The sequence below is a fragment of the Scyliorhinus canicula genome, chromosome 18 (assembly GCF_902713615.1).
Source record: "Scyliorhinus canicula chromosome 18, sScyCan1.1, whole genome shotgun sequence".
In the NCBI taxonomy this organism is placed as follows: domain Eukaryota; kingdom Metazoa; phylum Chordata; class Chondrichthyes; order Carcharhiniformes; family Scyliorhinidae; genus Scyliorhinus; species Scyliorhinus canicula.
This window is the reverse complement of record NC_052163.1, coordinates 40,551,969-40,567,865: the sequence shown is the minus strand read 5'-3', so window position 1 is coordinate 40,567,865 and position 15,897 is coordinate 40,551,969. Positions and strand designations below refer to the sequence as shown.

The following is a 15,897-nucleotide window of genomic DNA, read 5'->3' as shown; positions in this document are numbered from 1 at the left end:
CATTTTAAACTTAATTACGGCAATTGTGAGGGTAAGACAGCTGGTGAAAGTGAACTGAGAAATTAGGTTATGGGATAGGCTAGTATGGGATACGATAGTAGAGATGTAGTGGCAGACATTTAAAAACATAACGCTCAGCAGAAGGCACATTTCAATGAGAAAGAAAGACTCTGGGGAGGGATGAACTAGCCGTAGCTACATAAGGGAGTTAAAGATAGTATCATCTTGAACAAAAGAGCGTACAATTCTGTGAAGATTAGTGGAGGTCAGAAGATCAGGCAGAATATAAAAAACAGCAAACAATGATTAAAAGAATAACGAGGAAGGAGAAATTACAGTTTGACAGAAAGCAAGCCAGAAATATGATAACAGTAAGAATTTCTACAGTTATTAAAAGGAAGAATAACCCAAGTGAGTATTGGTTCTTTAGAGAGAGTGAGTCAGGAGAATTAATAATAGAAAATAAAGAAAGGGCAGATGAATTGAACTGATATTTTACATCTGTCTTCACTGTGGAGAATACAAATAACATCCCAGAAATGATTGTGAATTAAGAGGTGAAAGGAGTGAAAACAATTACAATCACCAGGGAAATTAAATGAAATGAAAATCGCTTATTGTCACAAGTAGGCTTCAAATGAAGTTACGTGAAAAGCCCCTAGTTGCCACATTCTGGCGCCTGTTCGGGGAGGCTGGTACAGGAATTGAACCGTGCTGCTGGCCTGCCTTGGTCTGCTTTAAAAGCCAGCTCTTTAGCCCTGTACTAAACCAGCCCCATGGCCCCTAAACCACCACCCTAGGAAAGGGTGCTAAGTACATTATTAGAAATAAAAGCTGACAAATCCTGGTGAGTTTCACCCTATTGGTTTGGACTTTCCACAATTCCCTAGATTCTGGAAAGGTCCCAACAGATTGGAAATAGCAAACATGATTCCTCTTCAAGAAAGGAGGTGGGCAGCAAGCACAAAACTACTATCCATTTAACTTAACATCTGTCATACGAAAAATACTGGAGTCTAAGGAGGTTACTGGGCGCTGAGTAAATCTCAGGGCAATAGGCAGAGTGAACATGGTTTTCGGAAAGGGAATTTGTAATGTTGTACGATTTTTCTTCTGCTTTTGTTTGTTTGTATGAAAATACCTTGAATAAAATATATATTTTTTTTAAATGGGTTTCTGAAAGGGAAATCGTATTTGACTGATTTACTAGAGTTCTTTGAGAAACTAACAAGCAACTTGGATAAAGGGAAACCTGTGATTGTGGTGTACTTCGATTTCAAGAAGGCTTCTGACAATATGCCACAACAAAGATTAGAACACAAAATAAGAGTATGTCATGGTGTAACATATTAGGATGGATAGAAGATTGGCTAATAGGAAAAGAGTAGGCATAAATGGGTCACTTTGGGTTGGCAATATGCAACTAATTGAGGTGCAGAGGTATCTGGCTGTTCTGGTACATAATTACAAAAAGGTTGTTATGCAGGTACAGCAAGTGATTAGGAAGGCACATGGAATGTTAACATTACAAGGGTCATGGAATATAAACGTAGGGAAGTTTTTCTACGGTTATACAAGGCACTGGTGAGACCACATCGAGAGTAATGCATACAGTTTCCGTCTCCTTATTCAAGGGAGCACATCATTACATTAGACGCTCAGAGAAGGTTCATTCGTCTGATTATTGGGATGAGAAAGTTATCTTTTGAGAAAAGCGCCATGTTCTGATTGCAAATCGGTGCGTTTCTCCTCAAAGAAACAGCCAGGTTTTCTCTCCAGATCTTCTCACACGTTTTCAAAAACAAAAGCAGGGGTGCGTGTTTTACGCTATCCCTGTGGCAGGGCAGGGCCTCAAAGCCAGCAAGCTCCAGCTCTATGGGGAAGAGCACCCCAATCTCAAAGCCAGGGTGCTAGGGGAAACCATGTCCCTCCTCACCGGAAGCAATAGTGTTATGCCATTAAAGCATATTTGAATGAATTCAAATTGATGATCAACAGGTCTTCGCCCTCCGTATGTGTGAACTTGATTATGTCAGCAGGGAGGGCTGGGATCATCACGTTCAGAGTTCTCACCAGCGCAAATCCTGTTTTTGGCCTCTTGTGAGAATTAGTGACCATTACAGGGTTTATGTCGCGGTTAATGGGCCCCCAAGAAATCGCAGCCTGAGTTTCAGACCTATAAACAATCTGTAGTCTTTTGGACCCCTGTCAGAAAGCGTAAACACCACGCAGCTAAATTCTTCTAAATCTTCCAGAGCAGCACAGTGATACAGTGGTTAGCACTGCTGCATTACAGTGCCAGAGACCTTGGGTGACTGTGCTGAGTTTGCATGTTCTCCTTATGTCTGTGTGGGGTTCCTCCGGGTGCTCCGGTTTCCTCCCACAGTCTACAGATGTGCATGTTAGGTGGATAGGCATTAAACTGCCCCTTAGGATTGGGGTACAGGAATAGAGCGGGGATTGGGCCTCGATGGGGTGTTCTTTCAAAGGGTCGGTGGAGACAAATGGCCTCCTTCTGCACTGTAGGGATTCTATGATTCGATATGCAACAGCAATCAGGACCTACATTTTGGGCCTTGGGATTTTATTTGATTTTTTTTTTAAAACAGTAGCCTTTGACAGTGCAATAGCCATAATTCCTGCCACAGCTGCAGTGTTTCCACTGCATCCCTCACTGAAACCGTCCCTTGCAGGACAGTACAGGGGTAAACAGGGTCTGTACAACCTGCAACAGTTGGACTAATTTTGGCTCCTACCTGGCATTATCCCGGCCATGAGACTTCAAGAAGTTTTTCTCTCTGTACCTGGAGAGGAATCCTACCAACTCATCATTTGTCCTGTAAAATAAAAGAATTAACATTGTAAGCAAATGTTTATAATATTTTACTTTGAAACCCCACTGTTGATAGTTATGCTGTGCTGTTCAATGTGAAGGAGGTTTCATTCTTCACAGTTGGTGTCTGACGTGTTGAGTGTTTCCATTCGCTGTCTTATTGCAGGTTTCCAGTTTCCACACCATTTTGCTTTGAAAAGATGTTAATATTCGGGAATGACTCATTTTACATTTTGAATAGCATAAAACTCACCCAAGGTTGGATACTGCACAGGTCAAACTCCCAGGATAGGTACAGCATGGGTTAGATACAAAGTAAAGCTTCTTCGATGCTTAAACTTCAATGTAGCATTTCACTTCCTACACCTGGCATCCTGACTGAGACTGCCAATGTAGTGATGTACGAGCAAATGTGGAAGGAACTTGCTAATTGGCCTGATCATGTCCGCATAATGTTGCAGAGTTTAACATGCATTGTATTGTGTTTTGAATTCATTCACTGGATTGACTCACTGAACAGAAATAATCAAACTTAGGAGGACATAAAATTAGTGAAAAAATATTCTTATCTGAGACAAATGTGTGGTTAGCTGGAGTAGCAGTGAGATTCAGTACATCTGGCTTGAGGAAAAGGCCATCCTCCTCGGGATCAAAAATGAGTGCCGCCTGCTGGGAAGAGTTCTTTAAGTAAGGGTAGGCTTGGAATCATCATAAGGCATTCTGTGATTGTACAGCCTGTTGACATTCAATGTCTTGGCTAATAAAGAATGTCCCACTCTGTGAGGTACTTGGAGGGTACCATTACAGCTACAGCATGAGTTAGGAAAAGGGACATGGTGAAATGGAATGGAGGAGAAGGAAAGGATTTGCGGTTGTAGAGGGAGGGCTTGGCAGTTGAGGGGATTGAAAGGGATTTACACAAAAGAAAAAGAAAGGATGGACAGAATGAGGAGAGGTAAAGAAAGGCAGCAGGGTGAGAGAAAGAAAAAAGAAGACGGGGAAAATGAGAGAGAATGGGGGACTGGAAGAAAGGAGAAAGTGTGTAGGGGAGAGAAGAAGAATGGAAGACAAATGCAGACAATTAGCCAAGATGCGAGCTGCTATTCAGATTTTGATACCAATGCTTTATTTAAAGTAAGAATGGAGCAGCTAACATAGTCTGAGCTCAAGTGGGGTTAGCAATTATTGTGGAAAGCCGTGTTTAACAGCTGTAATCCAGGACGAGGCATTGTGCAATAAGATATGATACACACTGGAATGAATGGTAAAAGCATTCATCAAAATGATGCAGGACAGTTGATCACAAAGAGCATCTGTGCACCTTCAGACACTCAGGTGTTTTGCAGATATTCTGAAGTAGCCCAAGCACCACCATTCATATGTAAGAGTATATTCTAATGCTATATAATAATAGGCTTGTACCCACCCTTCAGTACACCAATATTTTACATTGACAGACGTAAAAGCCGGGACAGTGCCCCAGTGTTATAGTGACAACCTGCATCCACCAGCCCTGTAGCATATATTATAATACCCTGCCAAGACTAAACCTATACCAAAATATCAGACATGGGTTTTTCCTTCCCACCATCCAGCCACTGACATTGGGTAAGGATAGGATTACAAGTTTCTCACTATCAGAAACGTTGTTTGAGTTTACTGTCTAAAGTACACATGATAAACTTGGAGTAACAGACAGAAACCTATCAGCATATGTGGTACGCGAGAGGAGATCTGGCGGTGAGGGAAGACAATGTTGCAGCTTTGCTACAAATTACGCTGAAGAAGGATCGGTGTTACCCTCCATGGCTCCAATCATTTCACCCGCCTACTATTCAACGACACTGACCTGGTGGGGTAGTCAGTGGCGCTCAGGTTGATGAAATAGTCCCACTCCCAGTCTTTCATTTCAAGTAGATCTTTCATGCAGTGCAGGTACATCTTCAGCAGACTTGCACCTCCCCAGATTGTAACCATCCGCCAGGGGGTTACCCGGATGTTTGGGTAATGCTGGGCCAGCTTCAACGTCTCTCTGTGCAGGTAATCGGAACGCTGCAGGTTCAGAATGGCAAAAAATTACATTCAAGACTGAAATAATCACACAATTTCCCAAAACCCCTCTCTTCATTTTCACCCATACCTTCTCCTTCAATCCTGAATCATTCGATACAGTTCAGAAAGAGACTGGAGATATCCAATTAGTCACACACTCTCAACTCCTTACTCATAGCATTGCAAATTTTACCGTTTCAATTATCTATCCAATTCCATTTTGAACTTTAGAATAAATCTGCTCCCACTGTCCTTTGAAGGAGTGCATTCCAGTATACAAAAACCAACTGCTTAAAATAAATCTCAACATCCCATTGGTTCTTTTGCCAACAACCTCTTCACCGAGAGGACACTTTGCTACTTGGTTGCAGATCCCACCACGTATCCAGTCTACATCATGGGAGAAGAGTGGATCTCATTGCTAGATCACAGCCCTTCACATCACAATTGGAGAAAAATGACTCTCATTTCGAGGCCACAGCTTGGTTAACCCCAACCCCTACCGTTCTGGAACCTTCTACTGATTTCACCCTGCTGCCTTCTCTTTAAATCTATTTCCCTGCTGCCTTCCTGGCGATATCTCTGCTTTATTCCGGCTTGCTTAACCTCTGCACTTAGTAACACAGTTTAATATTAGCCTCCAACTGAATTAACCTCAGCCTCTCTGCTCCCCTCGGTTCACAACAATATCAGGTACAGCTAGTGAGGAATGGAAAAAGTAATGAACTTGCATTTAAGTAGTGCCTTCCATGACCAGAGTTTTAGAGCCAATGAAGTACTTCTGAAGTGCAGTCACTATTGTAACGCAGGGAACAAAAGCCAATTTGCACAGAGCAAGCTCTCACAAACAGCAATGAGATAAATTATTAGATACTCTACTTTAGTGTTGGCCGAGGGATAAATATTGGTCAAGAGAACAACTATCTTTTATCAGACACTTTAATGTAGTAAAATGTCTCAAGGCACTTTATAGGAGCATTAATAAGAGTCAGAGCCCAGGAATTTTCCAGCTCTTTATGCTAACGGAATCTTCCAGACCTGCAAACGGCTTAGAACCTTGGGCCAGTGTCATATGACACAAACGGAGGCTATTCAGCTCATCTAGTTTGTGCCAACTCTCTGCAGAGCAAACCAGTCAGTCCCACTACCCCACTCAATACCCACAGCCCTACAAGTTTATCTTCACGTTTTTTGAAACCCTTTTGAAATCACTGATTGTTTTCATTTCACCATTTCCATCACATTTCTAGGCTCCAAGTTCCAGACAATTATCTTTATCGGGTAAAACTGTCACTGAGCCATGTGAATCGATGCTAGGACAAATGACCAAAACTTTGGTTATGTGTTAAAAAACATCATCGGGGAGCTGGTGGTGTGTGGCATTGTTACTGGACTAGCAATCAGAGACCCAGGGTAAATCTAAGGGTCCCAGGTTCAAATCCTACCACGGCAGATGTTGAACTTTAAATCTGATAAAAGACATCTGGAGAGAAAAGCCTACTAATGACCATGAACCATTGTTGATTGTCACAAAATCCCATCTGGTTCACTACTGCTCTTTAGGGAAGGAAATCTCCTGGTCTATGCGGGATTCCAGATCCAAGCAATGTGGTCTAGCAAATCATTCAGTTCAAGGGTAATTAGGGATGGGTAATAAATGCTGGCCCAGCCAGCAATGCCCACATCCCATGAAAGATATTTTTTTTAAAAAGAGGCGAGAGTTATAAGGAAAGAATTCCAAAGTTTAAAGCTTAGGCAGTTAAAGGCACGTCCGCCATTGGTGGAAATAATTGAATTAAGGATGTGCAAGAGGGTAGAACTGGAGGAGTGATCTCCTTCAAGGTGTGTTATGAAATCTTTCAAGTCCACCAGAGGCCAGTTAGGGTTTAATGTCGCATGTGAAAGAGATGTCTGGATGAGTAGACAGTCCCGGTATTTCACTGAAGCAGTAACAAGGAGTGTGTATGAAGGCAGTGCTGGGATGTTGTCAAATGTACAACATCAAAGACTGATTTGAAATAAAACCACGTGATGTTAAAAGGACATTAATAACTTGGATACAAAACTGCGCGACATAGTGGCTAGCACTGCTGCCTCACAGCACCAGAGACCCGGGTTCAATTCCGGCCTTGAGCGGCTGTGTGGAGTTTGTACATTTGCCCAATCTCTGCGTAAATTTCCTCCAGGTGCTCCTGTTTCCTCCCACAGCCCAAAGATATGAAGATTATGTGCATTGGTCATGCTAAATTGCCCCCGAGGGGGGGGGGGGGGTTGTTGGGTTACGTGGATATGTGGGTTTGAGTAGGGTGATCATGGCTCGGCACAAAATTGAGGGCCGAAGGGCCTGTTCTGTGCTGTACTGTTCTATGTTCTATGTTCTAGAGGGTCGGTGCAGACTGGATGGGCCAAATGGCTTCCTGCACTGTAGGGATTCTATTTCTGAAGCTCCCCCGAGTCCACCCCTCTGATGAGGTTGTGTCTCCTAGTCAGCACACGGGACAAGTGCCACCAAGTGAGCTGGGGCTCTCTGGCCCCAGAGGAGGCCCGCCAGGGACATCGAAGGCCATGGGATGAGGTAAGCAGCTGACAGCCTACACCTCAGATGTGCATCCTGGGGAAACACCAAGACATAGTGGTAGAGCTAAGAAGGCAAAGCATGTTGAGGATCACTGAGGGCATTGAGGGGGGGGGGGGGGGGGGAATTGTCCTTTTTGCCCAACCATTATGATGCCTCTGCCACTTCCTTCCGCAATGCAGATTGATCCCTGACCCTTTGCCCATCTCTCCTGACATTCTCCCCCCCCCCCCCCCCCCCCCCCCCCCCCACCACCACCCGTGGCGCTCATCCTGGGTGTTCAGATGTTGCGAGTGGTGTTCCCTCCTGCAGTGTTCAAGCAGTGTCCAGCCATCAGGGTGATTGGGATGCTGGGCAATGACTCCCACAGGCTAAATGACCCACCCACCGACAGGAATCCACTTGGAATGTGTGGTGCTCACTTAACCACGATTGGCAATGCTCTATTAGCAATAGCCTTCAACCACGCAGTCAGAGTCCTTAACAGTTGGTGGGGGTAATGGGTGGTCATTGGGGCAGACCGGCAGGGACAGGGGTTGCCCCCAGAACAGGTACACCAGGATCCAGGGCTTGGCATCGTGATGCCGTGAGCGGTTGCCCACCGGTTTCTCCCCCCCGCCCCCCCCACAATTGCGGCCTACCCCTGCAGAGGTCCCCCACCCACAGCCGAGGATAACCCCACTGAGCACTGGGGTGGCAAGCCCAGCACCTCCATACTCTTTGCCAGCGAGTAAAAATAGTTGCTCACCTCCTCAGCTCCCCACAGAAGCTCTTCCGCCAGGTTCATGTTTTACAAAAGGAATACTAATCGACGCCAGCATGAGCACTTGCTGGGGAGGCTGCTGAATGACAATCTGAGGCCATTGGATGTGGGGTCGCTCTCGTTAATTGAATGGAAATGGGGCTTAAGTGATGATAATTGGTTTCTCGCCACAATACGGCGAGATCCCGATTCATGGGAGCGGGATGATTCCTTCGCAAACTGTTTGGCGCCCGGCGCATCTCCCGCTATTCACCGGCCTCGTTACGCCTGAGTGAGAAAGCAACGAGGCTGGAGAATTGTGCCCATTAACTCTGTTTCTCTTTCCATAGATGCATAGAGTTCCAGCTTGTTCTTGTGATAAATAGCTGTTTTTCCGATTGGGGGATGGTAGAGTGGTGTCACTGCTAGGACCACTGATATTTTGATAGGTAATAATGCCTAGGATGTTGGAATACAGAGCAAAATTTTAAAATTTGCTGCACATACCAAATCTGGAAGTGTGGTAAACAGGGAGTGTGCTATCAATCGACTGCAACATTATTAAAAGAGGCCAATAAAATGAGCAGAGAATTAGAAAGTGGAATTTAATACAGAGAAACGTGAGACGCTATATTTTGACAGAAGGAGCGGGAGAGGCAATGTAAACTTAATAGCACAGTTTTAAAACATGTGCTACTTGATCTACTACATTCTATTCCTTAGAACCTTTATCACAAAACATGAGTATTGAGGTGCAAGATTACTTCCATCAGTTGCTCTGATACCAAGATTTAGTAATTAATTCCGATTATCTATTTTTTTCACACTGGCAAATCCCCTCATCACATGACAAAAACTCCTAGTGATCAGTATAATTTGTTCAGATACATCATTATCTTCTTTACCTCAGGATTATCAGAAATGTGTGTCATTTCGAGGACTCCGTTTTGTCATTTTGGACAGTTCACAAAAGAATGACATTTTGAGTCCACCTAACTGTTCCCTGGAAATTTCTGGAATTCATTAGCCTATTCTAGTTGTTCTAATTTTGTTTTCTGCCGATAGCCACATCTCCTATTGATGCTTCCACTTTCATTCTACCTGTCTTTAATCTTTCCATTGAAGCTTCCTCCAAGTATCTTGACCATTTCAATATCTGGCAATCATCGAGTCTGTTCTTTGGTTCAATGTGGAATGTATTCCAAGACGGTTTCCCCATTGACGGTATCAACATCCACACAAGAATCGGCAAAGCATCACAGGTCTTCAGCAGCTCCAGAAGGTGTGGGCATCCAGCACCATCAACACAGCCATAAAGCTGCAACTCTACCTGTCCATTGTGGTACTAATCACAACATGGAAGAGAACAGCAAAGGTGTCACATAAGCTGGACGCCTTTCACCAGTGCAGTCGACATAGAGACTGGGCTCACATGGAAAGATGGCATCACCAATGAGGAAGTGCCACAGAGGACTGGTCAGAGGCACCTAACTGGCATCATGATAGAGATATGACTGATATGGCCGGGTACAGCCTTTGCTCCAACCCCCAGAGTGGCAGGAGTGTAGATACCACCAAGCAGAAGAACAATATAGGGCCAGCCAAAAACGGCCTGGTGAAGTACACTTAAGTAGTACCTCCAAGATTGGGACATCACATGGGGTGAAGAAAAAGTGATTGCAATGGACTGGGGCTTGTGGCGCAGTCTTGTTGCCCACTGTTCCACATGGGATCAGAGGAGTTAAGTACTACCATGTCAGTACCAGTTAACATTTTTGTCCAATATGCATAATAGGTGAAATTCTCAGCACAATACAAACATTAATCACTGCATTTGTGCCTGTCGGGACTGCCGAGAACCTACCTTGTCCACGTGGATATAGTAAAAGTGATGCCGATGATAGATGGCTTTGATCAGTCGCTTCAGCTGCCTAATGGCTCTACCATGAACGACAAGGACATAGACAATTCTAACCGGGGTCTGGACTGATGCCACATCCACATTGCCGTCTTCCCACTGGATGTTGCTGTTCGGTTTCCCTACAAAGAAACGCTTCAGTTAGTACAATAATCAGTCAAGGTAGGGTCCAAAGCAATCCGTCACAGATTATTTTTAATTTATTCCTACAATTCTTTTTGCTACAATTCACATAATTTGCTCCTGACCTTACCGATGTGCATGCTCCAATGGAAAGGTTAGGGGGAACTGACTGAACAGCTTAGAGTACACACAAGATAGCGTATAAAAGCAGGGGAATTACGCAAAATCTTTATAAAGCATTGATTCGGCCTCAGCTGGGGTATGGTTTTAATTCTGGGTACCACACTTAGAAAAGATGTGACAGGCTTGGGGATTGTGCAGAAGAGGCTTACTAGAATAATATAAAGGATAATAAATTTCAGTTATGTGGAGAAATTGCAGAATGTTTCTCTTTATAGCACAGAAAGTTTGAAAGACAAGAAAAGGGGGTGGGGTAGCTCCGTTAATTAGGTGCTCTCATGTTAGTTTGAGGTACAGCATGAAATCAAGGCGGCTACTGGAATGGGTCATAGAGCTTTATAGCAGAGCAAGAGGCCTTTCGACCCATCGAGTCTGCGCCAGCAATCACGCACTCATCTATTCCTTTCTTAAATATAAATTTAGTGTATCCAATTCTGTTTTTTCCAATTAAGGGGCAATTTTGCGTGGCAAATTCACCTACCCAGCATATTTTGGGGTTGTGGGGGTGAGACCCATGCATGACACAGGAGAATGTGCAAACTCCACACGGACAACGACCCAGGGCCAGGATCGAACCAGGGTCTTCGGCTTCGTGAGGCAGCAGTGCTAACCACTGCGCCTTCACGCTGCCGGTAGCACCCATTTGTTGTAATCTCATTTTCCAGCACTTGGTCTGTAGCCTTGTATGTTATGACATGTCAAGTGCTCATCTCAATGTTTCTTGAAAGGTGTAAAGGTTCCCGCCTCTACTACCCTTTCAAGCAGTGAGTTTCAAATTTCCATTACCCTCTGGGTGAAAACAGTTTTCCTCAAATCCTCTCTAACTCTCCAGCCCCTACCATATCTATGTCCCTCATAATTTTGTACACCTCAATCAGGTCTATAATTCAAGAATGTATATGTACTATAATAAAGATAATACAATACGATAAGAATTATATCCTTTATTATGAGAGAATTGAACATCCAAGTATGGATGTTGTGCTTCAGTTGTACAGGCCATTGGTGAGGCCATATCGCTGTGTGCAGTTTTGATCTCCTTACTGAAGGAAGAACGGTTCAGAGGAGATTTATTGTATTGACACCAGGAATTAGCAGGTTGTCTTTCGAGGATAGGTTAGTGAAACTGGACTTGTTTCCACTGGAGTTTAGAAGAGTGGTGACTTGATTGAAGTTTATATTTGAATGGTCTTGACAAGGTAGGTGTGGAAAGGACCTTTCTTTGTGGGTGAGTCCACAACTAGGGAGCACTATTTTAAAATTAGGGGTCACCCTTTTAGGACAGAGAGGAAGAGATTTTTTTCCCCATCACGGTTGTGCGATTTTGGAACTCTGCCTCAGATGGCAGTGGAAGTGGAGTCACTGGATATTTTTACGGCAGAGATGGATCGATTCTTCTTAGGTAAGAGAGTCAAAAGTTATTTCGGGTTTATGTGAATGCAGAACTTGAAATACAAGCAGATCAGCCATGATCTTGTTGAATGGTGAAGCAGGCTCAAGGGGCCGAATGGCCTACTTCAGTTCCTATTTCATATGTTTATATGAATTTTCCTTACGGAAAAATGAACTGTTTAATGGACAAAGTAGCAGCATTGGAGGAGAATGTTACTTGTACAGTATGTAGCAAATCAGTTGTTAAAATGCATAGAATGTTATAAATTGTTATATTTTGCATTGTGTTATAAAAACACATCACAATGGTGATGTATTTCCTTTTCTTGAAATGAAATGAAAAGAAAAATCGCTTATTGTCACAAGCAGGCTGCAAATGAAGTCACTGTAAAAAGCCCCTTTTCGCCACATTCCGGTGCCTGTTCGGGGAGGCTGGTATGGGAAGTTGTGGGATCTCTTATTTTCTAATACAAGTCAGGGTCCGGTGGTAGATTGAGATTGAGTTTATTACGAAACTTGGTTAGTACAATTTCAAATATAAATAAGAGAAAATTGTTTTGGTACCGCCCCTTCCTTGTCCCCTTTGGCTTACATATTCTGAACTGTGACTTCTGATTGGCACTCCATACCAGCATTCATACTTTGATCTAATTGATTGGCTACACTTACATTGTTACAATATCACATTTGTGCTCTAGAGATTCTGAAAAGCTGATGTGTTCCCACAGTATATTTTCCCACAGACTCAATATTTTAATATTTCCCCACAGGAAGCGTTACAACGTTGTAAACCTCAATATTGTATGTTTAATTTTAGGTAAAATGGAATACAGAAGGTCATGTGACCTGTTCCAAATGCAGTTTGATAACCTGGATTAGTTGCTAAGGGCCCAAATTAAGGAACTTGCTGAAATATGTGGAATTCTCACACCCAGGACAAAGGAGTAAGACAGCTGTGCTAACAAAGTACAGACTCATCAGCTCCAGGCTTTTCAGTCAAAGAGAAAAGCAGGAAAAACAGTTGGTTCTGTGTGGTCAGCAGAGAAAAAGCTGCTTGGCTGTGCAAGTTATTGCAGTCGGATGAGGGAGTCAAAGAGATAAATCGTGCAGCTTTCTGGGAATTCTGGAAGTTTTATTCTGCCATGGTCGGGGCAAGAGGAATCATCAACCAGACTTTGGAAGGGAGGAGGAATGTGTGTGAGCGTGCATGTGGGTGTGTGTGTGTGTGTGTGTGTGTGTGGTGGTGGGGGGGGGGGGGCCTGGCCTCACACCCATCCTCAGGTTCTCGCTCTCTTTCCCACTCACACTCACTCACTCCGTCTGGGGCCTGGGATGGTTAGAGATTAATATAATTGAGGGAATTTTGGGACAGTTGTGAAGGTGGCAAGACCAGGTTCCTCTCCATCCTGTGTTACAAGATAGCTGACCCAAGTCTCACTGTTAATGCAAACAGAGCTCCTCCTACACATATTGACCCGTTTGGCCATTTTGGTGTAACCGCAACTCCAGTAACTTGGATTTTATTTGTCACATGTACTGAGATACAATGAAAAGTATTGTTCTGCATACAGTCCAGACAGATCGTTCCATACATGAAAAGAAAACATAGGACATATATAAATACACAATGTAAATACATAGGTACAGGCATCGAGTGAAGCATGTATAGTATAGTACTACTCGGTAGAGAAGATGTAGAGAAGATGTGTAGAGCTTTAGTGGGCTGGTGCCTGGCGCAGGTGGGCAAGAGCACAGCCACGGGAAGCACTACATCACCCAGAATGCACCTTGGTTGTCAAAACAAAAAGCCGCAGGGACTCAGATTCCCGCTCCAGGATATATGGATCTCAAGGCTGGAACTTTGCCCTGGAGCAGGAAGCCCTTTTGTGCAAGTACATTGAGGCATGTGGTAGTCCCTTAAGAGAGAGGCCATGTTGCCAGTAAAGGCAAAGGAAAAAGTTAATCCCAGACCATCTGCACCCTCTTCTCCAGGGCATTGGAAATACTACCATTAAGAGATATACAGAATAACATCATAACTAACAATAGAAAGATGGAAGAAATATTAAAGAAACATTTTGCATTATAATGATTATTTGGTAGAAAGAACAGGTAAACATGGCAATGAACAATAAAATGAAGAATAAGATTACTGCATTTAAAATAAGGGATGTATTAAATTAACTAAACAAACTCAAGAGGATAAAATCCCTGTTTAACTGGATCACCTCCACATAGCTTAAAATAATTTAGTGATGAGATAGCAGAGGCATTTTTTTAAATGTGTTTGGAAGAGGTGTAGTGCTAGAGAACCGATGGATTGTCATGTAATACCTATATTTATGAAGAGGGACAGAACATATTCAGGGAAATATAGACCAGTCAGCTAATCAGTGGTAGGAAAACATAATGGAATCCTGACTAAAGGAGAGAGTAGAACACCATCGAGAGTTGAAATATATAATTGTGAATAGATTTGAAAAGAGAAAATCTTGCTTGACCAATCTTACTGAATCCTTTAGGAGGGAACAGAGAGAGCAGACAATGGTACTGCAGTAGACATGGAAAATGGTAGTACAGATGTAATTTAACTAGATTTCAAAAGGCCTTTGATAAGGTGCCTCATAATACACAAATGAGTAAGTTCAGAGGATGTGGAATCAGTGAAGTGGCAGAATGGATTGTTAGCTGGCTTCAAGATGGCACACCGTGTGGAAATAAAGGGGAGTTATTTAGAGTAGGAGAAGTTGGGAAGTGTTGTTCCATAAGGATCAGTGCAGGAACCAGAGGTTTACAATTTACATTAACAATTTGGGGCTTAATCAAAATGTAAAACTGTGGATGACACCAAGCTTTTTTTTCGTTGGGGGGGGGGGGGGGGGGGGGAGGAGAGAGAGAGAGAGAGAGAATAGTCAATACAGAGAACTGCAACAAATTACAGAAGGGGTCTATATAAACTTGCAGAATGGGCAAATAATTGGCAAATTTAGTTCAGCACAAATAAATGTGATGTAGTATATTTTGGTCAGAAGAAAGGTAGTTGTTTATTACAAGTGCAAGCCTTGGTGGGGTAGGGGAACAAAGGGATCTCAGAATACAGATAAACCAAACACAAAAAAATGTGTCACAGGTTAGCAAAGCCATCAAAAGGCAAACCAAGCATTACGGTTTTAGTTCTAGAAGGATAGAATTGGAAAAAAAAATGGAAATTATGATAAACCTGTATCCAACTTTGGCTGGGCCACAAATAGAGTACTGCTTGCAGTTCCAATTTTATAAAAAGGATGTAGAGGTACTAGAGGGGTGCAGAGAGGATTTGCAAGAAAAAAAATAAAAATCGCTTATTTTCACAAGTAGGCTTCAAATGAAGTTACTGTGAAAGGCCCCGAGTCTCCACATTCCAGTGCCTTTTCGGGGAGGCTGGTACGGGAATTGAACCCGCGCTGCTGGCCTGCCTGGGTCTGCTTTAAAAGCCAGCTATTTAGCCCTGTGCTAAACCAGCCCCTGATACATAATCAGGAAAGGATTAGGAGTTGAGTCTCTTCTTTTAAGAAAAAAGATTGAGGAGTGACCTAATAAAAGTCTTTAAAATTATGAAATACTTTGATACAGTGGATATAAAGGGAATGTTTCCTTTTTGGGGGGAAAGAGCATAACTAGAAGCCATGATTATAAGATAGTCATCAAGATATCAAATAGGGAATTCAGAAGAATGATCTTCACCCCCAGGTAAGAATGGGGAACTCACTAGGAACAGGAGTGGGCCATTCAGCCCCTTGAGCCTGTCCCGCCATTCAATGCGATCATGGCTGATCTGTGGCCTAACTCCATATACCTGCCTTTGGCCCATATCCCTGAATATATGTTTGCTCAATAAAAATCTATCTATCTCAGACTTAAAATTTACAACTGTTTTAGCTTCAATTGCTGCTTGTGGGGGAGTTCCAAACCTCTGCCACCCTTGGAATAAAAAAGTGCTTCCTAACATCTCTCCTGAACGGTCTGGTCTTAATTTTTAGACTATGCCTCCTAGTTTTAGAATCTCCAACCAGTGGAAATAATTTATCTTTATCTACCCTGTC

At 43.1% G+C, this 15,897-nt stretch overlaps 1 protein-coding gene across 1 annotated transcript in view; it reads right to left on the bottom strand.

Annotated features, from left to right (window-relative positions):
* The window catches only part of xylt2 (xylosyltransferase II), a 141,138-nt gene that overhangs the window by 66,183 nt on the left and 59,058 nt on the right, over positions 1-15,897 (bottom strand). The window contains exons 3-5 of the mRNA XM_038778388.1: positions 10,067-10,242; positions 4,683-4,885; positions 2,757-2,837 (exon numbers count right to left, since the gene is read on the bottom strand). Of these exons, the coding sequence (XP_038634316.1) occupies positions 2,757-2,837; positions 4,683-4,885; positions 10,067-10,242 (460 nt within the window). The remainder of the gene's footprint in view (positions 1-2,756; positions 2,838-4,682; positions 4,886-10,066; positions 10,243-15,897) is intronic.